General features: G+C 43.9%; 1 protein-coding gene and 1 long non-coding RNA gene across 2 annotated transcripts in view; one reads left to right on the top strand and one right to left on the bottom strand.

The window, feature by feature from the left end:
- The window catches only part of LOC117506417 (dedicator of cytokinesis protein 3-like), a 544,822-nt gene that overhangs the window by 270,980 nt on the left and 247,206 nt on the right, over positions 1–26,636 (bottom strand). The window contains exon 5 of the mRNA XM_034165920.1: positions 1,868–1,923. Within this exon, the coding sequence (XP_034021811.1) occupies positions 1,868–1,923 (56 nt within the window). The remainder of the gene's footprint in view (positions 1–1,867; positions 1,924–26,636) is intronic.
- On the top strand, positions 789–26,301 carry LOC117506426. The gene is made up of 4 exons (XR_004559464.1): positions 789–801; positions 10,468–10,475; positions 22,310–22,313; positions 26,198–26,301. It is a non-coding gene; the product is annotated as an uncharacterized LOC117506426 (long non-coding RNA).

Raw genomic sequence — 26,636 nt, 5'->3', positions numbered from 1 at the left:
GCTGAGCTCTCGCAGCTGGCTGCACTGCACGTCAGGGTGTAATTTATAAAGAATGCAGCATGTCTCATTTTGGGAGGAAAAAAATGTACTGTAGTTTCTTGTCTGTATTACAGCGTTTGTAAAGAGGTGTCATTTTATTTAAAGCGGCAATTCGTTTTGAAGTTACTAATTCCAACCGGCCTCTGTCTCAGCAGAGAGCCGCGCAGTGTTTGGAGCTGTGCCAGTAGAATGAAGGACGCGTTTCTTGACTGCAACAAGTCAGAGTCGTTAGTGACTATAATCCACACAAAACATATTTTAATGGCTTTGAGAGGGGTTAAGAAGCAGACTTGCCATTTCTGAAGAGCAGCGACTCAAAGAACCAACGAGCTAGTGGATCGAAGCATTGCTTCAATCCACGCTTCAAAGTGGAGTCGCGCTGCAGAAACGGTTGATTACAGAACTGCTGCAGGGTCTGCAATCAACGTAGAGGAATGACCATTTTCCCAAAAAACAACCTCAAAAACAACGGCTGCTCTGAAGGACCGATAAAGGAATCGCTAAGCAAAAAGACTATTGATATGGGTGGAACGAATCATTTCTTAACGATACTCGAAAAGAACCGGTTCTCGATACCCGACCCTATTCTCAATGACTACACTAAGTTTGATCCACATCTGATCTGTATTGCGGATTTAGCGGATATTTGATTTTAACACCGAAAAGCCCTTTTGATCTATATTTTGTATAAAATTTTAGCTTATGAAAAGCCACTTCTAAATGGACTTTGACCTTGAAAATTTTTTTCCAAGGTAAAAATTTGTGGAATTGCAAACTAGTGTTGGTGAAGGTTTGCGCTCTACGAGCACAGTGGTCTAGTAATTAGTTTTTCTGCGGTCATCCAATCCTATTTAGATGTATTTTATTTTTTCCCAGAATACATCACAAATTACAAAGGAACCGGAAATAAGTTGGTCGGAGAACCTCAGAAAATTACACATAGTGTGTCCCATGTGGCAGTACGTAAGTACTTATATGAGGTAGGAAGAATTGTATATTTGTGAAGGTGAATGTGTAATATGGACAATTTGTGCTATTTTGCACGTTTGAAAGTGCACAGTTTGTAAAATCAGCATGCACATTAATTTGCAGGAGCTGGGGCATTTCCGAACATTTTAACACACATAAGCCTTTAGCAAATCAGGCCCTATGCACCTCAAAACTACTGATGGCAAACGTCTTTAGCTGAGAAGAACCAAACACCTTCCAGCTTGGCGAAAGTAAAGTACGATGAGGGTTTGAGTTTGTCTTTCCCTGTGGGTTATCGTGGCACAGAGTGGGGAAAAAGCAATGTTCATCAAATCCTCTGTGGAAAATAAGGAGTGTTAAAAAGCCCAATTTATGAATGATGTGACAAAGTGCTCTGAGTGATCCCTCCACATACTGAGTGCAGTTTTCTCAGTGGGCCGAGAACTCTCGACTGTCTCACATTTGTTCTAAAGCAGACTGCATCCAGTGTACTTCTAAGTTATTTAAGAGTACACTTATTGCATATTCTGCTGTGTTTAATGTCCAGTTCATCTTCCTACTCCCGTCTTCTCCAGCAATTCTCTAGCCTCTCTTTTGTTGGAGTCCATACACCAGAGGCCGTCATTTCCGCTCCCAAAAAGATGAAATTGCTGCTCAGCTCCAGATATTTTTATCTCTGTTTAGGCTGGTTAAAATAAGGCTTTACTGACGTCCACCTAAGGCAGACGTGGGACGGAAAAATAAGTGGAAAACAAAGGCATTAAGGACAAGTAAGAAGAGAAGCTCGCTCATAAGAGATGAAGTTGGCAACTAGGGTAAGTTATTTTAGGCTGTGTTCTGTAAAATCATGTTCTCTTACCCTCGGTTGGTGACAATGGCTTTCTTCAGGTGAATATAACTGGCTGGAAAAAGTCCCTGAAGAGAGAGACAGAAAAACAAAAATCAAAGTATTGAAAATGTGCCATACGGTTTGTCGGAATCGCCCACGAAAAACCCCCCAAAAAAAACGCACTCAACTTCATCACGGAACATCTCCAGGAGAGCAGACAGTGCTGCTCTGTAATCTCCCCTCGCTCAGCGGAGCCATATCAACATCACATTTAACACTGAATCACTACCTTTTCATGTGTGTGTGTGTGTGTGTGTGTGTGGTGGGGCATTTAACACAAAATGTAATGTTGCGTTTTCTGGTTCCATGTGAATCTTCTGATACCAAACCCACAGAGACCCAGTTTCATAGACACCAAAGTCATTGCTGCTAACTGATGATCAGTTTACCTCATATACAGTTAATTATTATTTTACTGTCATGTAATATAATTCATGGGCACACATTTCCCATGAAGTCACATCTTTAACTTCTAACTGTGAAATTCCACAACCCAACATAATTACTTCACCATATTTGAAATTCAGAAAAACAAACAAACAAACAAACAAACAAACATCCTTCCAACAGTTTGTTTTGATTTCGTGTCTTTAAATCAAGTCGAGTTTTTTTTTATTTAATATATGGTAGTTCAGAGTCTTCCACAGTTTGCAGCTGATTGCACTGTTGTGCTTCCTGTGGAAATTACTGCACGTTTTGAGATGAGATGTGATATACTTTATTGATCTCACAGTGGAGAAATTATGTTTACACTCCAGTTACATCAGACAGCAATTAGTCTACAATTATTACTTGTTTACCGTAATAATGGCACACATCACAATTAAAGACAGCACATACACATTTGACATTGTTTATGTGCACTAAGTTTGAAGAAGTCTGTTATCCCAATTGAGGTAAGTGGGTGAAGGCCACGCAGCAACCCTGAGATGTGCCGCCGTCAGCTTGGGGGGAGGAACGGAGGCCAGCTACAGCTAAAACTGCACCGCCCCCACAGAAGGGGAAAGGAATGCCGTGAGCAGACGCCGGAGTGGGGAGTGTTGATGGGGGGTAGGGGGGGGGTGGGGGAGGGAATGGAGCATGCTTCAGTCCTGTGAAAACAGTTTATTGTCTTTGTGAGTTGAGATAAGAAACAGCCAAATGTTTCCCAGGCAAAAGAAATTCCTCAGGAGGAAAAACAGTCGGGCAATTTGACCTTCAGGCTACATAAGCCTGTAATGTTGTGGTTTGAGCAGTGAAAAACACTTTTAACAGTTCCACATGAACAACCAAATCCCAATTATGAATTCAGAATATTCCCAATAATAAATTAAGAATATTCACTGGTCTCTGAAATCCAACTCCAACTGCAAGGCACACATCTGCTCCAAGATGTCATCCAATTTGTTTCTGAGTTCAAGAGTCATCGCAGTCTGAGAATGCACTGCCTTGCCAACCTTGTTAATCATGATGGACAAGCGAGGGGCCGTGGTTCTTGATGCTGCCGCCTTGCCAATTTTCCAGTAGATCAGGGCAGCACATAAGCCAAAAAGTACCAGCCCTGCTACCAGAAAACCAAAAATGAATAAATCCTCGACGTCCTCAACAGAGAAAGGCGCAAAGCATGCCACACGCCAAGAACTCCAGGAGTCGAGAACATAGCCCGCATAGCCCGTTCCATCTGGGCAGGTAGGATCCCCCGGTCCTGACCTTGTAGAAAAAAAGGTGTCAATAGCGTTCAGAGACCAGTGGATCAATTCCATGGTTAATCCAATAGTAGTCCAACTCCCAACTCCCCCTGTCCCGCCCACATCTAATTAACTCAGACAGGTGTGCTCAGCCAATCAAAAGCTGGGAAACACCAGAGTTAATTAACCTGGTAGACATGGAAAAGATCCCGGGAAGGTGGTCTGTAGGAAGGACGTTATTGATTTTTAAAGCATCACATTATGTGCTTGATATATAAATCAGACTGCTTTGCTTTTATCCAAGCACTTTGTTTGTTGAACATTTGACACTCTTCCTTCCTTTAGTTTTTTGTCTTGTGCACTTTTTGTAATCATACTTACCCTCAGGATGAGATTTGCTTGTTAGCTTGCACTTATGCTTTTCATAAACTAGTTTCTCTTTTGCACTGTCATCCAGGAACATAGCACTCTAAAGACATGATTTCAAATTGCAGTTAACATGAAATATGAATTAAAAACAGATCAAAGTCAAAGTGCAGGCAGACTAAAGGCTAAAGCAGAATAAACAAGGTAGGGGAAAAAGTCAACAATACAAGAAGGCAGAAGAAGAACGTTTTTGAAGAGAACACAGACCAAAGAGAAGTGAAACAGTGCCGGCTCAGGAGAGTTCCACAGGAGAAAGAAGATGAATTTGGGTTGTGGAAGAGGTTGAGCCCGTCATGATCTAAAGCTGGAAATGACTGAAAAAAAGGAGGGTTTCATGCCAAACAGTCATGTCCGGTTGAATCAAACTCTGGTGGTCCCTCCATCAGCACGGAGAGCCTTCAGAGAAAGGGTTGGTCTGGTTTGGCTTCCTTCTGGTGAGAGCACAATGTCGACCTGCCAGTCTTACGCTACTAAAGGCATGATTACGGCAAGTATCAAGGAATGGATTTGACAACCATGGCAACACAGTCATTTTAGTGCAAGTATTCGGCACTGTGAATTTTGACATTTTCTCTTTAAAAATATTCAAAATTAGCACCTTATTTAACAGCAATTTTCCTGCGGGATTGAAGTAAAAAAAAGTGTGTGGGGGGGGGGGGGGGGTCTTGTTCTTTCTGTTTCTGGCCACCTGTAATTATTCACGACATAATTAAAACCTCCAACAATGTTCATAACCATGTGTGTGAGCACTCTGTAAGGAAAATCAAAGTCAGTAAAATACAGCAGAACCTGGTGCCACTAACTACAATTATTGTTTCCCCTGTAGATTTCATGTTTTCATTCCCAGAGTCATTTATCATTTGATGTGACTACAGGTTCGAAAATGATTTGAGGAACACTTTTTTGGTGTCGTTAATAGAGGCTTGGATCTTCTTGTGGATCTTAGCAAAGTGGTGACACATGTGACTAACTTGCACTTGCATACAACTGTTTGAAATGATGATCTTGGAATCTGCAGTTGTTTAGAAATTGCTCCATGAGTCCTTCCCAACATGTATACCATATTTTCCAGAGTATGAGTCACAGGTTTTTTTTAATTAGTTTTGGAAGTCCTTATACACGGGTGCGACTTATAACACATTCCTTGTTAATAACAATTATGATTGTTTATACAGGACTTTCTCGGGAATCAAAGCACTAAACAAAATAAACTTGAATAAGAGAAGAATAAATGCCAATAATAAAAAGTACACTACAAAAAAAGCACAAAACTCTTAAATTAAAGAGCTGATAATACAGACAAAAATGTGCGACTTATACTCCAGTGAAACTTAGAAATGGATTTTTTCCTCTTCAAGAGCCAATTTTTAACATGTGCAACTTATACTCCTATGTGACCTATACTCCAGACAATATGGTAAATCTACAATTCTCCTTTTTAGATCTTCACAGAGTTCCCTGGACTTTCCCACTGGCCAGTTCAATGAGTGCTGTCGAACACATCCTTTTTATGCTGCCATAGAGAAACCACCAGTCATAGTCGATCACCAACGAGGAATTAATAGGCTTTGATCTTGACACATTTAAAAAAAGATATTGTAGAACCTTCACCATCACCTAAAAAAAAAAAGTCAATGTATGTATATATTTGGGTGATTATATATAATTGGGACTAGGTATGGATTAGAGAACATCCAAAGTACACAGGGCTAGCTGTCACTTGGCCTGCTGCCATCCATGTTCAGAGTCAAATTGCCACATGGCAAGTAAACCAATTTATATATTTATATATATATATATATATATATATATATATATATATATATATATATATATATATATATATATATATATATATATATATATATATATATATATATATATATATATATATATATATATATATGAAACTGAGTATCTGCTGATGTAGAGTCCCAAACCAATATTTTCTTACACATTGTACTTGTACAGAAACATATTACTAGCACAGTAAAAGTCAAACAATTGCACATGATTGACAAGTTAATACCTCTGTCATGTATTGGGGGGGTGCAATCCTCTCATATTAAAGCTATTCACTTCTCTTTCAAGGAAGAAAACCTGCACATAGATGTGCCATCCAAGAGAAACACACGTGGTGTATATTCAGAGCTCTCCCCATAAATTTACAACATGGTGGTGGTTAGAGGTCAGACGCCCCCACCCACTGTTGGGGAGAAGCCATTTCCTTCAACATCAGCTTTGCATCTTATCTAAAATTACAAACTAAGGCCTTGTCCACACGGAAAGGGATACAATCATTTTATTTATTGTTTCCAAAAAGTGTTCCTTAAACACCCTCTCGCATAGGCACCAGGCCTGTATGTAGAGTTCAAAAAATGTTGAAGATGACATGGAGCATGTGCATAACCGGTGGAAGGAGACAATCAGTGTAGCAGCAGAAGCGAGAACTTGACAAAGCACCACACTGAGTCAAATAAAGCATTTTAAGAGAATGTAAGCTCACGCCGATGATCTGAAATAGACAGCCGCATATTTAAAACAAAGCAGTATGTTTGCGTATTTTTAAAAAAACCATATCACTCTGTTAATCCACTGGCTGATCTGCTATTTGCAGATGAAGCACAAGGACGTGCGCTTTAAGTGAATGAAATTTAACGATTCAAAGAAATGCCTTTATTCGGAATCGATAAGAGTTTTCATCTCTTGGTCAACAGGGTGAGCAGCAGATTTATCAATGCGACTTTTGCAGAACAGCTGCACTCCACAGCCCAGTTTTTCATAGGCTGCATTCGCATGGACGTGCAAATAACTGACTGAGGATGCCACCTGCGCTTAGAGTCCAGGATAGTGTAGTGCCCATGTAGTGGCCGTAATGTTTCTGGTGGTGGTTATAATCTTAAAGCCCATTAGCAAAACAAGGGTGACAAACAAAGCTGGTCTGGTGGTAATCTGTTGCAACAAATTTCACCACAAACTACTCAGTTTATCCTTGTTTCATGCTGTTTTCAATTTGGGCATCAGAAGATGACAACATTTATTAATTTTTAGTTATCTTGTACACAACCTCACCCTCCTAGATTTTCACTGTCAAAGCCTAGAAAGCTTGTATAAGGACTCGTTATGTTCATCAAGCTGCTGTATCATAAGAATAATACAATGCCCGATGCAAAAGGATGCACTCACCGAGTGCCCTGGCAGCTGATGTATGTAGATGTCTGTGTGCAAAGCTGTGCAGACGTCTGTGCTTGATGATCCATGCCTGTATTCTCATATGTTCCCGATCTTGTCAGCATGTGGGCTGAAGTTAAAAACTGTACCTACAGTACGTGTGTGTGTGTGTGTGTCCTCTGAGTGTGAAGCCTCCAGAGGTGGTACAGAAATGCTAACGCGTGCCGTCGTGCGTAATGGCTGTGCTGTGCAGCCGCCTTTCAGCTGCTTCCCCTGTTGACAGAGATGTACGAGGTCTATTAGAAAAGTATCCGACCTTATTATTTTTTTCAAAAACCATATGGATTTGAATCACGTGTGATTACATCAGACATGCTTGAACCCTCGTGGGCATGCGAGAGTTTTTTCACGCCTGTCGGTTACGTCATTCGCCTGTGGGCAGTCTTTGAGTGAGGAGTCGTCCACCCGCTCGTCGATTTTTTTCATTGTTTAGGAATGGCTCAGAGACTGTTGCTTTGTTTGATAAAAAATTTTCAAAACTGTAAGGCACAACTGAGTGGACACCATTCAATAAATTCAGCTGGTTTTCGGTAAAAATTTTAACGGCTGATGAGAGATTTTGGTCTGGTAGTGTCGTTTTAAGGACGGTCCACGGCGCCTGACGGCGATCTGCGCTTCGAGGCGGCAGCGTCTCGCCGTTTCAAGTTGAAAACTTCCACATTTCAGGCTCTGTTGACCCAGTAAGTCATCAGAGAACAGAGAACTTTCAGAAGAAGTCGGCATGAGGAGTTTATTCGGACATTCCATTGTTAACGGTCATTTTGTAATGAAAGAACGTGCGGGCAGAGTCGCATGTCGGGCTGGACCCAACTGCGGGGGGTCGCGGCAGGAAAACACCTCCGTTGGAAATCTTAACGGGCAAGTTGGAACATGCCCAAGCTGTTAAACAATTTCTCAGTTACTCACTTGTTGAAAGCCATTAAAAGCCGCCTGAATTCTACAAATGGTTTTCAACACGGAGATGTTTTTCCTGTCGCAGCGCACACAGATTTGCCGAGTCGTCACGGAAACGACTCGGCGAATTTGCGCGTACGTCTTTCATTAAAAAAATGTCCTTAAACAGTGGAATGTCCGCATAAATTCCTCATGCCGGCCTCTTCTGAATCTTCTCTGTTCTCTCACGATGTCCTGGGTGAATTAAGCCTTAAATTAGGATGTTTTCAGCTCGAAACAGGCCGACGACAGCGCCTGGAAGCGCTGCAGGACGTCCCGCTCCGTGGGAAGTCCTTACAGCGACAGAAACACCCCATAATCTCTCATCAGCCGTTAAACTTTTCACAGAAAACCAGCTTAATTTCTCGAATAGTGTCCACTCGGATATTCCTCACAGGTCCAGAAAAATTTTTGATAAAGCAACGCGCGCCGTCTCGAGCAGCGTGTGAAACAAAGGAATTCAGCCGAGAGGGCGGGACCACATCTCACTCAAGGCCTGCCCACAGGGAAATGACGTCACCGACACGCGTGAAAAAACTCACGCATGCGCACGAGGGTTCAAGCATGATTGGTGTAATCGCATGTCATTCAAATCCATATAGTTAAAAAAAAAATAAAAGGGTCGGTTTATTATCTAAGAGACCTCGTATTCAGCTCCGCCTGTCAGAAGCCCTTTTCAGGTCAAACATTGTGTAATAAAATATGAGGGCGCGCTTTTGTCTGTTAATCAACTACGAATGTACTTTTGGAAGACACCAAGTCAGCGGAGAGCAGACAAACTGATTAGCTGTGCATTTGACGGGATCAGTTCAGAGATGCTGACCCGGACTCCAGAGAGGTCGCTCAATTACACCTCTATCCAGAACCCCACACACACACACACACACACACACACACACACACACACACACTGACAGCTCCGTCGGTAATCTGCGCATTTTAGACGGCTTTGAACAAGACGGCCACTTTTTTAATCGGCCGTCTTATCCAAGTTTGAACGTTCAAATGACGGCAGGATGGCTCGCTGCCTAAAACTATGAATTGAGAGAAAAACAAAGACTTCAATAAAATAAATGACTTGCCGACTACTAAATTAGTTGTCAACGGTTTCAATAGTTGACATTGTCGTGACTAGTCGACTAATTGTAGCAGCACTACTACAAACACACACTCCATACAGTGGTCTCACGCACACATTGATATCATGTTTTCCGATTGTCCGCTGCGTGGAGAGTGGCGGGAAAAACTGAAGACGCTTTCTCACGAGGTACGAGACAGGACGTGATGTAAATGAGAAAACAAAAAGGCGGTCAGGTATTTTGGTTCCGAGCGATGAAAATAAAGAATTTGAAAGTTTTAAACCAAAAAAATGACAACGATTTAGAGCATATTGCTTGTCTGCTCACATTTTACACTTGTCCCAGACAATCAGACAAGCATTAATGTTGATACCTGATTAGTCATCGGTTGGCGACTAAATTTGACATTGAATGAATTAATGATAAATAAATGAAATTTTGATTCTTCATGGTGAAGCTCAAATATAACATTTATTTTAACAGATATTAGCACAAAATCACAAATATGCATTAGCATGAAGATAATACCTGCATTCATTTGCTAGGCATAGACGACCTGTTTGAGCTGACTAATTCACCTGCCAAGGTTCACACACTTTCTTCACTGAGTGAAGGGAATGGAGGCAGCTCAGGCAGGCCCATTCTTTAACCCTCTAGGGTCCGAGGGCATTTTTTTTGGACATTTCACTCATTTATTTATACAAAAAATATGGGGAGTCAAATCAGCCTGCATTGTTCTGTTCAGTTTATGTCAAGTTTGCCTGCACATCCATGTATTTTTTCCTTCTTTATAAGAGTTTGGTGTTTGCATTTGCTCCACAAAGTTTTAAAACACAATAAAATGTTCACACTATTCTTTATAGCAGTTCTGTAATTTCAGAAATGTAACAAACAACCACAAATCAGAAAAACTTGGGACTATATGTAAAATGAAGATAAAAATAAAAATGTCCCAGTTTCTCCACCCACAGAAGCCAAACATTCTTCCAGAGTTGTGTCTTGGTGGCTTCCCTCACTTGTCTCCTTCCAGCATGGACATTTAGATTTTGAGAACTGCCTACCTGACACAGATTTACTATAAAGTACCACACCGTTTGTATTTCTGAATGATTGATGTAAATGAAGTTTCTGAATGATTGATGTAAATGAAGTCTAAGAAATAGTCACTGATTTGGAAATGTTCATGTTTTCATCCCCTGACGTTTCTCGGAAAATGCTGCAGGCCTTAATTTAGGAAATTAAGTATGATCCGACTAGTCGACTAATCGCAAAAATAATCGTTGACTAGTCGACTATCAAAATAGTTGTTTGTGGCAGCCCTAGTTCGTAGCATCTTCTTGCGAGATGCTGTGGCGGGAAACATTAGATAACGAACATCGCATCGATTAACACACCTTTTGAAGAATATATTGACCAGAATGTCTTTTCTAAAACTTCCGACACTGGGCCAGATACCAGGAAAAGCGCTATATAAATGCAGTCCATTTACCATTTAATACCCCATCACACATAGCCAGAATCATGCAGAATGGCATCAGAATGACGATTCAATGCACAAGTGCCGGGTTTCAGTGTCTGGATGACGGCCGCTTTCAGTGGTCCTTCCACCTCTGCGGGACCCAGTTTGAGGATCAAATCACACTTTCAATAAAAATAATTATTATTAGAATGATTACATGGGTCTTTCCCAAGAGTCAAAGCACTAAAAAAATGAATTAATAATTAAAGAATAAATGGCAATTACAAAAATTAGACTACAACAATGCACAAAAAGCTCAAATTAAAGAACTAATAATACAGAATGAATGTGCAACTTTCAAGAGGCATTTTAAACTTACTTTTAGACTTATACGAGTACTCTGGAAAATATGGTAAACATTTTTCGATATTTATTCATACTTTATTTATAAACATTTATTTATTTAGAACTACAGGTGGAGCTCAAAACTGTATTTTTAAAATTTACCAACCATTTTGTCTTATCTTGAAAAAAAAAACAAAAAACAAACAAACCTGTGCAGTGACTCCTGAAACTGTTTGGGCTGTGAAGAGTACACCTCTTGTTTCCTTTATTTGTGAAGGACAGAAAGCTGCATTCGTTGGCCGCATACCAAGGTCCTTCAAAATGAGACAGCCTAGTCGTGCCACTATGACAGACATGATTGACGAATGCAGCCTTTGAAGGATGCAGCCCTTCAACTGAGACACAGCCATGGAAGACAACAGCCTGAGATTTTTCTGGCTGCACTCCTGAACACAGTATTAGTATATTAAAAGAAGGACACAGGACACGAGTCAGGGTTTTCTTCTTTTACTTATCTGACACTGAAAATAAAGTCCTGACATATTTAAGGTTATGTCCAAGCAAAAGCCAGAGTCGTTCCAGTAAATTATCTTGCTCCAGTAAATTATCTTGCGTGTGTGCTGGCTTTGAAGATGAGCTCGGAAAATCCCAGCAGACACGTTTTAGAAATGTTACTGCTGCTCCTATCTACAGAGCAGAACGCCGACCGGAGGACCAGATCGTCAGCGGGAGGAAACACCGCTGTCAGGATATAGTTAAGCCAGAGAGAAAAGCCTGTTACAAACACACAAAAGAGGATGGAGCAAAGACCGCCCCAACCAAAGAAAAAAAAAGATGGGAAAACACAAAAGAGTCATTGTACCTGTTAATAATAAATAAATTCCCAGAAGCCTGCAATCTCATGATGTAGATGCTGTGATTATTTAAAAATAAATGACAAAATAATACAAGGCATATATTTTTTTTACAATGATTAGAACAATACATCCGCGACCTGATCCCAGATAAGCGGTTGAAGATGTATGTATGGAGAACAATACAAACAACAACAATGACAACACAAAGTTGTAGTGCAAAACAAAAATATAGTAACAGAACTTTAAACTGTTTGACTGGTATTTTATATATATATATATATATATATATATATATATATATATATATATATATATATATATCTCAGCCGCCGTCGTCAGCCTGTTCAAGCTGAAAACCTCCACATTTCAGGCTCTATTGATCCAGGACGTCGTGAGAGAACAGAGAAGTTTCAGAAGAAGTCGGTTTCAGCATTTTATCCGGATATTCCACTGTTAAAGGAGATTTTTTTAATGAAAGACGTGCGGACGGGTCCGCGCGTCAGGACGCAGCCGACACGGTGCGGCGGCACAGGAAAAACACCTCCGTGTTGATAACCATTTGTAAAATCCAGGCGAGTGAGTATATGAGAAATTGTTTAACAGCAGGACATGTTCCAACTTGTCCTTAAGGCTTTCAACAGAGGTGTTTTTCCTGTGGCGGAGCGTCGCGGCGGCTGCGAGCCGACGCGCGGACCCGTCCGCACGTCTTTCATTAAAAAAATCTCCTTTAACAGTGGAATATCCGGATAAAATGCTGAAACTGACTTCTTCTGAAACTTCTCTGTTCTCTCACGACGTCCTGGATCAATAGAGCCTGAAATGTGGAGGTTTTCAGCTTGAACAGGCTGACGACGGCGGCTGAGAGCGCTGAGCGACATCTCGCACCGTAGGAAGTCCTTAAAGCGACAGAATCACCTCAAAATCTCTCATCAGCCGTTAAAATTTTCACTGAAAACCATCTTAATTTTTCGAACCGTGTCCACCTCGATGTGTCTCACAGGTTTAGACGACTCCTCCCACAAGGAGTGCTCACAGGCGAATGACGTCAGCGACAGGCGTGGAAAACTCATGCATGCGCACGAGGGTTCAAGCATGTCTGACGTAAAAACATATGAATGAAATCCATATAGTTTTTGAAAAAAATAAAAAGGACCGTTACTTTATTGACAGCCCTCGTATATATATATTCCACACACATTTATTCAAAACACACAGCAAACTATAATAGACAACTGTTTTGACACTTTATAAAGGTAATTTGAGGTCTTGAGTGAAACACTGTACAACTAAAAGGTTCAAACAATAAACACAAATGCACATTTTGAACAATATATACAAAATGGTCTATGCGTTTTGTTGTCCATTGATATGGTAAACAGTGCTTTACGCAGAGAAAGCAACAGAGGTATCCAGTAACATTCACATGCAAACTAGTGGAGCAATCCTGATAGTTACACACTCTTTGTTTGAGCATGTGAGATTGTCATCAGAGGCTCTCCATGTGCTCCTGCTTTCACTGATCGCTGTGCGTAATGGCGCAGGGCACACTGAGTATGTACTAATAGTATGTACTCATTGGAGCACCCAGGGGGCTATTCAAATGGGCCAACTGGTAACATATCACTCCTGAAAACAATCTTTGACTTTCATGTGAGGTAAATCTGCCCTACGATTGGATTTTGGAAAACCATGTGACGGTGAACCAATTCTGATTGGACACTCACATTGCGCACATCATCACACAGCTTCTATGAGGAGTACAAAGATGGCCGATGGCTGGCTCGAAAGTCTGCGGAGTTAACTTTTCAGAAAAAAAAAAAAAAGGTAAGTGTCTATCTCATATCATTCAAAAGTTATTTATAATTTAGTAAAGCTTGGTCTTAGCCATCATATACGATGGTATAGGACCCAGAGGGTTAAGCATTTTTCTTTATTTGTCTCTCACATAAAGCTCCTTGCCATCTAACCATGTCCTTTAGGTCCTTCAGACTTTTTTCAGTAAAATGGTTCTTGGGAGCATTAGCATGACTAAAACCTTTCAGCTTCTGGGGGGCTCTGTCCCCCCAAACCCCCTGCCTTTTTAAACATTTTCCTTATTTGCCTTTCAGCTTCTGGAGGGGCTCTGCTCCCCATACTCCCCACCTTTTTAAGCATTTTTATTTTTTTGCTTTTCAGCTGACACCCCCCAATTATAGCTCTCTTAACCCCCCGCCACTTTAAGCTTTTTTTTTTTTCAATGTAGATATAAATTAATATTCAATGTTTTCAGCTAGTTGAGAGTAGGGCTGCAAAATTTGTCCAAATTTTCATATCTCAATATTGTCATATAAATTGTCATGTAAATGTCACTTATATACATGCTGTCCATATTCTTGAGCCACTTAGGTGGGTAGGGAGAGTTCCCATGGGATAAAAAAAAAGTGGTCTCTCTCTCTCTCTCTCTCTCAGTAAACAGTAGTAGAGTTCCACCTTCGATCTGGAATGTATAATAGAAGATATACCTTACTGAATTGTCTTATAAATATGATATACGATATGACTATGATTTGACACAAAGTGCAGCAACAGTGAAAATTAAACATTCTTAAACAAAACTGTTATGTGGGCCGCTGAAGAGGAGGTACTGCTGGCTCACCACCACCAGAGGGCACCCTGCTTGGAGTGCGGGCTCCAAGCACGAGAGGGCGCCAGACCCAGAAGAAGTGACAGCTGTCACTCATCGCACCAGCTGTCACTCATCTACACCACTATATAAGCCGGACTGCAACTCCACCTCCCCGCCGAGAAATCGACTACCGAAGAGGTAATCTTCTCTGCTGACTCATATTGTTGAGTGATAATCTGAGCTTCTTTTGCAGCCGTTATCCTGTGGTGTTCGTCCTTGTCTGTGGGATTGGCGTTTGGTGTGACAGCGACGGCTTCGCCTCACACCCCAAACCAGATAAGTGGATTAAACAGGAGCTGCATGAGTGTGTGATTGGAGGTGGAGGTGCTCCCTCCTAACTGTGTGCAGACTGTGGATTACAGAGTGTGCGGACTCCCACTCATTCATCTTGTCTTTGCTTTCTGCCAGCAGTACCAGGGTCGACAGCCGAAGACGGAGGCCACCTGGGGACTCGGGACTTGGCGGCTCCGGTGTTCTTCAGGCCGTTGGTGGTGGAAGCCGTGTGGGACGCGGCTTCTCTCTCGTCGGGGGTCTTCTATCTTCGAGCCTGCCCACACGTCACCTGGTGTTAATTGACTTTGCAAATTTTGTGTATTTAGTTGTGTGTTGTCACAACATTAAATTGTTACTTTTTGGCTTATTCATTGTCCGTTCATTTGCGCCCCCTGTTGTGGGTCCGTGCTACGACACCTTCCCAACAGGATTTCTCGGCCATTCGTCATGGATTCCAAGGGGCGTCAACCCGAGCTTGAACGGCCAATGGAAGAGCCAGGGGCGCAAGCGTCAGCGGGAGGCGTGTTGAGTGAGCTGCAGCAGATCTTAACCGCCTTCACGGCTCGGCTAGATTTAGTGACCGAGCAGAATGTTCTCCTTAACCGGAGGGTGGAGGCTCTCACCGCCAGGGTGGAAGCGCGCGATCAGGGCGCTGCTGCAGCCACTCCTCTTGCTGGTCCTGGGCCCGTAACAGACGTTCCACTGGTCGTTCAACGACCCCCCCCACTGTCCCCTGAAGCATACATAAGCCCTCCGGAACCGTACGGGGGCTGTGTTGAGACGTGCACAGACTTCCTCATGCAGTGTTCGCTCGTCTTTTCACAGCGTCCTGTCATGTACGAGTCAGACGCCAGCCGGGTGGCTTATGTTATTAGTCTGCTTCGAGGAGAGGCACGCGCCTGGGCTACGGCGCTTTGGGAGCAGAAATCACGGCTCCTAACGTCTTATGCTGGGTTTATACGGGAGTTCAAACAAGTGTTTGACCATCCCAACAGAGGCGAGACCACTTTGAGCGTGCTGCTGTCAATGAGACAGGGGCGTCGCAGCGCAGCCGAGTATGCAGTCGACTTCCGCATCGCGGCAGCGAGGTCCGGCTGGAATAACGTTGCGCTCCGCGCCGCCTTCGTAAATGGACTGTCTCCGGTCCTGAAGGAGCACCTGCTGGCTAAGGAGGAACCGCGGGATTTTGACGGGCTTGTCGATTTGGTTATACGCTTAGACAACCGTTTAAATGAGCATCGTCGGGAGCAGGCCGGGGGGCGTGACCGGGCACGAGCCGTCCCTCCCCCTTCCGGTTCCGAAAAGGTGACGTTGTCCCCACGCTTCACTGCCAGAGAGCTCCGTGTGGCTACAGCTCCCCCTGCTGAGGAGGCTATGGACACGAGCAGGGCCAAAGTGAAAACAAACGTCAGACAAAGGAGGCTGGCCCGCGGGGAGTGTTTTGTCTGCGGCTCTTGTGAGCATATGCAGAAGGACTGCCCCAAAACGGTCAAACTACAACGCCCGTCCTTAGAAACTGGGCTAAGGGTGGGCCATAACACGCACGTGGGGAAATCCCGCAAATCTGCACGAATCCCAGTGACGATCCTTTGTGGGGATCTAACCCTTCATGCCCCAGCACTGGTAGACACGGGGTCGGAAGGGAATCTGCTGGATAGCAGATGGGCAAAGGAAGTAGGGCTCCCCCTGGTGGCTCTGCCGGCACCATTGTAGGTGTGAGCACTAGATGGCACCCTGCTTCCATTAATCACACATCAGACACAGCCAGTGACCTTGGTTGTGTCTGGAAATCACAGGGAGGAGATAGTGTTCCATGTAACACCTTCTACCTCCCGAGTGATTTTGGGATTTCCATGGATGGTGAAGCACAATCCCCGGATAGATTGGCCATCCGGGGTTGTGACGCAGTGGAGCGAAACCTGCCACCGGGAGTGTTTAGGATCCTCGGTTCCTCCCGGCACGATGGCTAATGAGGAGGTTAAAGTCCCCCCCAATCTATCGGCGGTGCCAAAGGAGTACCACGATCTTGCTGACGTCTTCAGCAAAGATCTGGCGCTCACTCTTCCCCCGCACCGACCGTACGATTGTGCCATCGATTTGGTCCCGGGCGCTGAGTACCCGTCCAGTAGGTTGTACAACCTCTCACGTCCGGAACGCGAATCAATGGAGACCTACATCCGGGACTCTTTAGCTGCCGGGCTGATCCGGAACTCCACCTCCCCGATGGGTGCTGGTTTCTTTTTTGTGGGCAAAAAGGACGGCGGACTCCGTCCATGCATTGATTACAGAGGGCTGAACGAGATCACGGTTCGCAACCGATACCCGTTACCTCTGTTGGATTCAGTGTTCACGCCCCTGCATAGAGCCCAAATTTTCACAAAATTGGATCTTAGAAACGCGTACCACCTGGTTCGGATCCGGAAGGGAGACGAGTGGCAGACGGCATTTAACACCCCGTTAGGTCACTTTGAGTACCTGGTCATGCCGTTCGGCCTCACTAACGCCCCCGCGACATTCCAAGCTTTGGTAAATGACGTCTTGCGGGACTTCCTGCATCGGTTCGTCTTCGTATATCTGGACGATATACTCATCTTTTCCCCGGACCCTGAGACCCATGTCCAGCATGTACGTCAGGTCCTACAGCGGTTGTTGGAGAACCGGCTGTTTGTGAAGGGCGAGAAGTGCGAGTTCCACCGCACTTCTTTGTCCTTCTTGGGGTTCATCATCTCCTCCAACTCCGTCACCCCTGATCCGGCCAAGGTTGCGGCGGTGAGAGATTGGCCCCAACCAACAAGCCGCAGGAAACTGCAGCAGTTCCTCGGCTTTGCAAATTTCTACAGGAGGTTCATTAAAGGCTACAGTCAGGTAGTTAGCCCCCTGACTGCCCTGACCTCCACCAAGGTCCCCTTCACCTGGTCGGATCGGTGCGAAGCCGCGTTCAAGGAGTTGAAACGCCGGTTCTCGACTGCACCAGTTCTGGTGCAGCCTGATCCTGATCGCCAGTACATAGTGGAAGTGGACGCCTCTGACTCAGGGATAGGAGCCGTGCTGTCCCAGAGCGTGGAGGCTGATAAGGTTCTCCATCCTTGTGCCTATTTTTCCCGCAGGCTGACCCCAGCTGAACGGAACTATGACGTCGGCAATCGGGAGCTTCTCGCGGTGAAGGAGGCTCTTGAAGAGTGGAGACACCTACTGGAGGGGGCGTCGTTGCCTTTCACGGTTTTCACGGACCATCGGAACCTGGAGTACATCTGGACCGCCAAGCGGCTGAACCCCAGGCAAGCCCGCTGGTCTCTGTTCTTCGGGCGCTTTGACTTCCGGATCACGTACCGCCCCGGGACCAAGAACCAAAAATCGGATGCGTTGTCCCGGGTGCACGAAGAGGAAGCCAAGGCGGGGCTGTCGAACCCCATCGAGACCATCATCCCCGAGTCCACTGTCGTGGCCTCCCTTACCTGGGACGTGGAGAAGACCGTCCGGGAGGCCCTGGCAAGGAGCCCGGACCCAGGGACCGGCCCCAAGAACAGACTGTATGTCCCACCAGAGGCCAGAGCTGCCGTATTGGACTTCTGTCACGGATCCAAGCTCTCCTGTCATCCGGGAGTGCGTAGGACCGTGGCAGTGGTCCAGCAGCGCTTCTGGTGGGCATCCCTGGAAACCGACATTCGGGACTACGTCCAGGCCTGTACCATCTGCGCCAGGGGCAAGGCAGACCATCGGAGGACCTCGGGACTCCTCCAACCCCTGCCAGTGCCTCACCGCCCCTGGTCTCACATCGGCCTGGACTTCATCACGGGCCTCCCGCCGTCCCAGGGCAACACCATCATCCTCACGATAGTGGACCGGTTCTCCAAGGCGGCCCACTTCGTGGCCCTCCCGAAGCTCCCGACGGCCCAGGAGACGGCAGACCTCCTGGTCCACCACGTCATGTGGCTGCATGGGATACCATCGGACATTGTATCAGATCGTGGTCCTCAGTTCTCTTCGCAAGTTTGGAGGAGCTTCTGTAAGGAGCTGGGGGCCACCGTGAGCCTCTCGTCCGGGTACCACCCCCAGACAAACGGCCAGGCAGAGCGGGCTAACCAGGAGTTGGAGCAGGCCCTTCGCTGCGTCACCTCCGCGCGCCCGGCGGACTGGAGTCACCATCTGGCCTGGATCGAGTATGCCCATAACAGCCAAGTCTCGTCTGCTACCGGCCTCTCCCCTTTTGAGGCATGTTTGGGGTACCAGCCCCCATTGTTCCCGCTGGTGGAGGGAGAGGTCGGTGTGCCCTCGGTCCAGGCCCACCTCAGGAGGTGCCGCCGGGTGTGGCGGACCCCCCGCTCTGCCCTGTTGAAGGCCCGGACGAGGGCCAAGACCCATGCGGACCGCCGGCGTTCCCCGGCCCCCACATACCAGCCCGGGCAGGAGGTGTGGCTTTCAACAAAGGACATCCCTCTCTGTGTGGACTCCCCTAAGTTGAAAGACAGATACATTGGACCATTTAAAATCCTCAAAATCATCAACCCGGCCGCAGTGAAGCTCCAACTCCCAGCTTCACTGCGGATCCACCCTGTATTCCATGTGTCCCGCATCAAGCCACACCACACCTCGCCCCTCTGTGCACCTGGACCTATGCCGCCTCCTGCCCGGCTCATCGACGGGGAGCCTGCTTGGACAGTCCGCAGGCTCCTGGACGTCCGTCGTAAGGGCCGGGGGTTCCAATATCTGGTGGACTGGGAGGGGTATGGACCTGAAGAACGCTCCTGGGTGAAGAGGAGCTTCATCCTGGACCCGGCCCTCCTGGCCGATTTCTACAAAAGACACCCGGACAAGCCAGGTCGGGCGCCAGGAGGCGCCCGTTGAGGGGGGAGTCCTGTTATGTGGGCCGCTGAAGAGGAGGTACTGCTGGCCCACCACCACCAGAGGGCGCCATGCTTGGAGTGTGGGCTCCAAGCACGAGAGGGCGCCAGACCCAGAAGAAGTGACAGCTGTCACTCATCACACCAGCTGTCACTCATCTACACCACTATATAAGCCGGACTGCAACTCCACCTCCCCGCCGAGAAATCGACTACCGAAGAGGTAATCTTCTCTGCTGACTCATATTGTTGAGTGATAATCTGAGCTTCTTTTGCAGCCGTTATCCTGTGGTGTTCGTCCTTGTCTGTGGGATTGGCGTTTGGTGTGACAGCGACGGCTTCGCCTCACACCCCAAACCAGATAAGTGGATTAAACAGGAGCTGCACGAGTGTGTGATTGGAGGTGGAGGTGCTCCCTTCTAACTGTGTGCAGACTGTGGATTACAGAGTGTGCGGACTCACACTCATTCATCTTGTCTTTGCTTTCTGCCAGCAGTACCAGGGTCAACAGCCGAAGACGGAGGCCACCTGGGGACTCGGGACTTGGCGGCTCCGGTGTTCTTCAGGCCGTTGGTGGTGGAAGCCGTGTGGGACGCGGCTTCTCTCTCGTCGGGGGTCTTCTATCTTCGAGCCTGCCCACACGTCACCTGGTGTTAATTGACTTTGCAAATTTTGTGTATTTAGTTGTGTGTTGTCACAACATTAAATTGTTACTTTTTGGCTTATTCACTGTCCGTTCATTTGCGCCCCCTGTTGTGGGTCCGTGCTACGACACCTTCCCAACACAAAACAGTAATAATACCACACTCATTTTGCACTCATCATAAGGTTAGGATACTGTGCCCTCCAAAAAACACTTGGAATTTCACACATTTTAATTTGTTTATGCCATTTTAAATACAAGAAATACATAAATTTCGAAAGTGATCTTCTTCAAACTCAAACTGAAAGCAAATATTAAAACCTGTAAATAATAATCAGTTTTATTGCCAGTTTTATTTAGACAAATCAGAGGATGGAAACATGAACATTTCATAAGTCATTGAATATCTCTTGGACTTTATTTACATCAATTATGAAGAAATGCAAAAGTTTATTTGACCAAAACATCAAATCTAGACTTTCATCTCAAATGTACTTTCTGTCAAATTGTAGCTGAACTTTCAGGTCTTCTTTTTAAGAAAATCCTCCTCTACACCACTTCATCGGGAAGCTGGATTTTATATTTTTAATTATTTTATATCAAGTGGTAGAGAGTTGCTTTCAGTTTGAGTTAAGGAAGATAATTTTAGAAAAAAAAAAACATATTTGAAATGGAATAAACAAACTAAAATGTGTGAAATACCAACTGTTCAAATACTTTTGAGGGCAATTGAGAAACACTGAGGAGCAGCATCTTACATCTCATATATAGTGCAGCAGATGAGAATATTTAGAGTTGAATCCTGCAAATGGTGATACAAGCATCAAATTTTGCACAAATAATCCATAGACATTAACTCTTTAAAAAAAACTGATTGGTCACTTGAATTTTCAATAGGCAGCCAGGTAGGGGTCAATTGAAGAATTACACAGGGGTCTAAATCAGGGGTGGGCAAGTTCTTCCAGAAAGGGCCAAGAGGGTACAGGTTTTCTTTGCAGCCACTGACTCCACCAGGTGGTTTCACTGATTAATATCACTTTGAGCAGATGGAATCAGTTAATGAGTGAAATCACCTGGTGGAGTCAGTGGGTGCAAAGAAAACCTGCACCCTCTTGGCCCTTTCTGGAACAAGTTGCCCACCCCTGGTCTAAATGAAAAGATGCTCCAATCATATAGAAAACTACACCACATTATTTGCCTGATCATAAAGATTCCAAAAAAGGTATAGTTTGGACAATCTGTGACTGAATGTTATGGAGTTATGAGGTAAAAGCAGCAGTAATGGAGACAAAGGTCAGTTTCAGTTTGTACAGGGGTCAAAAGGTGCTCCGTTAATTTTGCTCCTGCTGTATTTGTGCTGAATTTGATGCTTGTATCACCATGTGAAGGATTGTTTCAGTTATCTGATGCACTAATAAGCCAACAACAATAAACCACCCGAATTAAAGGAGAAATGCTGCTTTTAACAACCTGGACCTCATTTCTGACATAAAATACGGTCGTTTACTCAACAATATAAGTTTTGTGTGATTAGAAGTCCATAGTTCAAACGACATGTTCAGTTCAAATCTGACTCACTTTTTTCTTTTTCTACTAAAGTGGATTAGAACTTTTTGTGGTACACAGCACAAACTACTGGACAGGAGGAACCTAGTAGTCAATGTGACTCACTGATTTGACATTTGAACATTTCCTGCTTCACTGTGACTGATAAATTGGCACTTCCTGTTTGAGTGTGAACTTGCCACTGAGTTCCCGCGAGATTCCATGGGATCTCGTCTATCAATCCAGGAAGTGTTTGACATTGAACATTTCCTGTTTTACTGTGGATTTAAAAATTGGCACTTCCTGTTTAGGACACCCTGTACCATGAGTGAGCTTCGCACCGCTGCGCTCATATTACCAGCATTGGACATGAAGACACTATGAAGACGGTACTGATACTGATGCAAATGAATATCTACTCTGATACTTATTTTTTAGTAATGATTAGCAGAGTAGCAATTTTCTTTTTCATTTTTGATAACCATACTAGGCACTGACCAAAATACATAAATGGACTGCATTTATATAGCGCTTTTCCATCTGTATCAGATGCTCAAAGCGCTTTACAAATAATGCCTCACATTCACCCCAATGTGAAGGTGCTGCCATACAAGGCGCTCACTACACCCCGGGAGCAATAGGGAATTAAAGACCTTGCCCAAGGGCCCTTAGTCATTTTCCAGTTAGGCTGGGATTTGAACAGATGATCTTCTGGTCTCAAGCCCCACACCTTAACCACTAGACCACATAAAAACATATACAAATAAAAAATAAACTGGTGTGACCTTCCTCCAACCTTCAAACTCTTAATGATGTGCATATGATCATTTATGTTACAGTTGTTCAGAACATTTAAGTCTAATAAAAGCCCTGATTAAATATCTGTGTACTATGAAGCTCTATCACAGCTCTGAAAAAAAAGAGAAGAAGCATATTTTGCTTTATTCTTGAAACATTTCTTTCTTGCTGATTTTGGGTTTGATTCTGATGGTGTCGTCTCACCCAGTGATACCAAGCAAGACTCTTTTCAATGAACATCAAGCCGCATAGTCGCTATGATGTAGAGAGAATTGAAACAAGCTGTCAAACGCTGCAGGCGGTTTGCATCATACGATCTGACCTCGTGCTGCCATCAAACAAGAGGCCATGTTGGCCTTCGGCACCGTGAGGCCAATGATATACCGGATAAAGCAAATGCAGCACAGCACAATTAGTGGTCCTGTATCTCAGTGTTAAAACAAACACTAATTAAAGCTGCAGTTTAGACCAAATATTAAACCTTTAATTTGAGTTAACTGACACTTCCTTTTGTTATTGTAAGACATCTGAAAACATTTATTTAAAACTACAGACAGTACATCAACACCGTTTGAAATGTATTTTCTTGACACTTGTAAGATACCATAAAGGCCTCAGACTGGGTTTGAACCTAAAACCCTCTGGTTATGAGGCAACAGTTTAAACTGCACCTTCACAGAGTTAAAGCCCACCTGTAGAGAGCTGAATAAACACTGGGATGGTCAGATGTAAAAAACAACACTGTGCAACACTTAATACAATGTTAAAGACCACAACAATCAAACGCTAAAATATTTCAGACTTTAGCGCTGCAGCTTTAGCTGTGCACGGTGACGGCATTCAGTCATGTGACTTAAAATTAGCTCTAGAAACAAATCAGGATGTGTTCCTGTGACACACTGATATTTGCTTGCAATCCCAGTTGTTTGTAAAGGTGCCATGGATGCATTTATTTTTGTTATTACCTCCTGTCTCTCTCAAACATGAATGTCAAATTATTTTACAAAATGAATTTAACGTGTTATGCAGATTTATTTATTTTATGTTATGTTATGCCATGCTGTTGGGGAGAATAAATGAATTACCATTTCAAAGATTTTCAAATAATGACTGATAAATGACTCTTGACATTATTGCACAGCCTACTGTCAGAATGTTGTACTGCAGCTATTTTCTGTCACATATGATTGATATGCCCAATTCAATTTATTTTCATTTATATAGCACCAAATCACAACAAAGTTGCCTCAAGGCACTTTACACCCTTAAGGTCTAACCTTACCAGAGCAAGAACACAGTGGTAAGGAAAAACTCCCACTGATGATTTGAGGAAGAAACCTACAGCAGACCAGACTCAACGGGGTATGCAATCACAGCTGGGAAGTGTCAAACCCTGAGGTTCTAAAAGTGTTCACCACCATCAGCCAGCAGATGGACAACAGAAGTGTTTGCTGAAATTTTGTCAACACCACATCTTTCTTTCATCCACAATGTCAGTACAACACCAATTCCAATGAAGTTGGGATGCTGAGTGAAATGTAAATAAAAACAGAATACAATGATTTACAAATGGTCTTCAACCTATATTCAATTTAATACACCACAAAGACAAGATATTTAATGTTCAAACTGATTGACTTTATTGTTTTTGTGCAAATATTTGCTCATTTTGAAATGGATGCATGCAACACATTTCAAAAAAGTTGGGATGGGGCAACAAAAGACTGAAAAGTTGATGAATGCTCAAAGAACACCTAATTGGAAACAGGTGAGTGTCATGACTGGGTATAAAAGGAGCATCCCCAAAAGGCTCAGCTGTTTACAAGCAAAGATGGGGTGAGGATCACCGCTTTGTGAACAACTGCGTGAAAAAATAGTCCAACATTTTAAGAACAATGTTTGTCAACGTTCAGTTGCAAGAAACTTAGGGATTCCATCATCTCCAGTCCATAATATAATCAGAAGATTCAGAGAATCTGGAGAACTTTCTACACATAAGGGGCAAGGCCAAAAACCAACACTGATCGATCCCTCAGGCGGCACTGCATTAAAAACCAACATCATTGTGTAAAGGCTCTTACCGCGTGGGCTCAGGAACACTTCAGAAAACCATTGTCAGTTAACACAGTTTGTCGCTACATCTACAAGTGCAAGTTTAAACTCTATCATGCAAAGTGAAAGACATACATCAACAAGATACAGAAATGCCGTCGCCTTCTCTGGGCCCAAGCTCATTTGAAATGGACAGATGCATAGTGGAAAAGTGTACTGTGGTCTGATGAGTCCACATTTCAAATTGTTTTTGGAAATCATGGATGTCGTGTCCTCCGGACAAAAGAGGAAAAAGACCATCCAGATTGTTACCAGCAGCAAGTTCAAAAGCCAGCATCTGTGATGGTATGGGGGTGTGTTAGTGCCCATGGCATGTGCAACTTACTGTGATGTGACCATCTGTGATGGCACCCTCAATGTTGAAAGGTACATCCAGGTTTTGGAGCAACACATGCTGCCATCCAAGCAACGTCTTTTTCAGGGACGTCCCTGCTTACTTCAGCAAGACAGTGCCAAGCCACATTCTGCATGTGTTACAACAGCGTGGCTTTGTAGTAAAAGAGTGCGGGTACTAGACTGGCCTGCCTGCAGTCCAGACCTGTCACCCATTGAAAATGTGTGGCTCATTATGAAGCACAAAGTACGACAACGAAGACTGTTGAACAACTGAAGTCGTATATCAAGCCAGAATGGGAAAGAATTCCACCTACAAAGCTTCAACAATTAGAAGGAAAGGTGATGTAACAGTGGTAAACATACCGCTGTCTCAGCTTTTTTGAAGTGTGTTGCAGGCATCCATTTCAAAATGAGCAAATATTTGCACTAAAACAATAAAGTTCATTATCAGTTTGAACATATCAGTTTGAACATTAAATATCTTGTCTTTGTGGTGTATTCAATTGAATATAGGTTGAAGAGGATTTGCAAATCACTGTATTCTGTTTTTATTTACATTTTACACAACATCCCAACTTCATTGGAATTGGGGTTGTACTTTTTGGACAATACATGTAAAGTTTTTGTTTTGATGACCCAGGGCTTGACATTAACGGTTCTCTGCTTGTCCAACACAACTCGACATTCTCTGAGGACAGCTTAAGGATTTCCATTAGTTGCCCGTCCAGACAGGAACTAAACTGTCCTTACAGCGGTCCAACAAATCTCGGGTTGTCTTGATCTGATCAAATCCTATCCGAGTCTGCATTTTTTGATTGATCATATGAGATAAATTATACCCAGTTCACTAAATAAGTGTGCGTTTCATTTCATTCAGCAGCACTCCTTCACTTAAATGTGCAACATATCTAACAAGTTTATTTACACAAATCAAACACTGCTCAATTCTCACTGTTTCACAAGCATGGTGCCGAAGCAACAACCAGAACACTCATGGGTTTAATAAGTTTATTATTCATAATATGACATTACTTATATCAACAAAAATTGTGATGTGTAGAAAAAAGTAATAATTATTTCCCTGAACAAGCGGCCATGAACTACTTTCGGTAGCGACCACAGCAACATCATAGATCATGTGGGGACTTCCCCTGACTTGCACAAGGGATGCTGGGAAGCACATGGCAACAGCCAGTCAGAGTAGAGAAAAGCACAATGACATCAGCTGTCTGCTCGCTTGAAGAAAATAAACCAAGATGGTGGGAAAACGCTCTGAAACAGCTCATTTCTGTATAAATCTGTTTCTCATATTTTGTAAAGGTTAGTAAGAAATAAACACTTCTAAATCTAAAAATGTTATTTTTGAAACCAGATAGTGCCTCTGAAGTGATTTACAAGACATCTTACAGATATCAGCATGCACGACCCAGAATGCGTATCACATGAGGTCAAAGGTAATTTCCAAACCTTAAGCATGCGCACACATGCTTCCTCCTGTAGATGGCATTAAAATGGAAGTATATTCCTTC

Source organism: Thalassophryne amazonica, chromosome 3 (assembly GCF_902500255.1).
Source record: "Thalassophryne amazonica chromosome 3, fThaAma1.1, whole genome shotgun sequence".
Taxonomy (NCBI): Eukaryota; Metazoa; Chordata; class Actinopteri; order Batrachoidiformes; family Batrachoididae; genus Thalassophryne; species Thalassophryne amazonica.
Note: the sequence above shows the minus strand (reverse complement) of the source record. Positions and strands in the feature narration are given on the sequence as shown.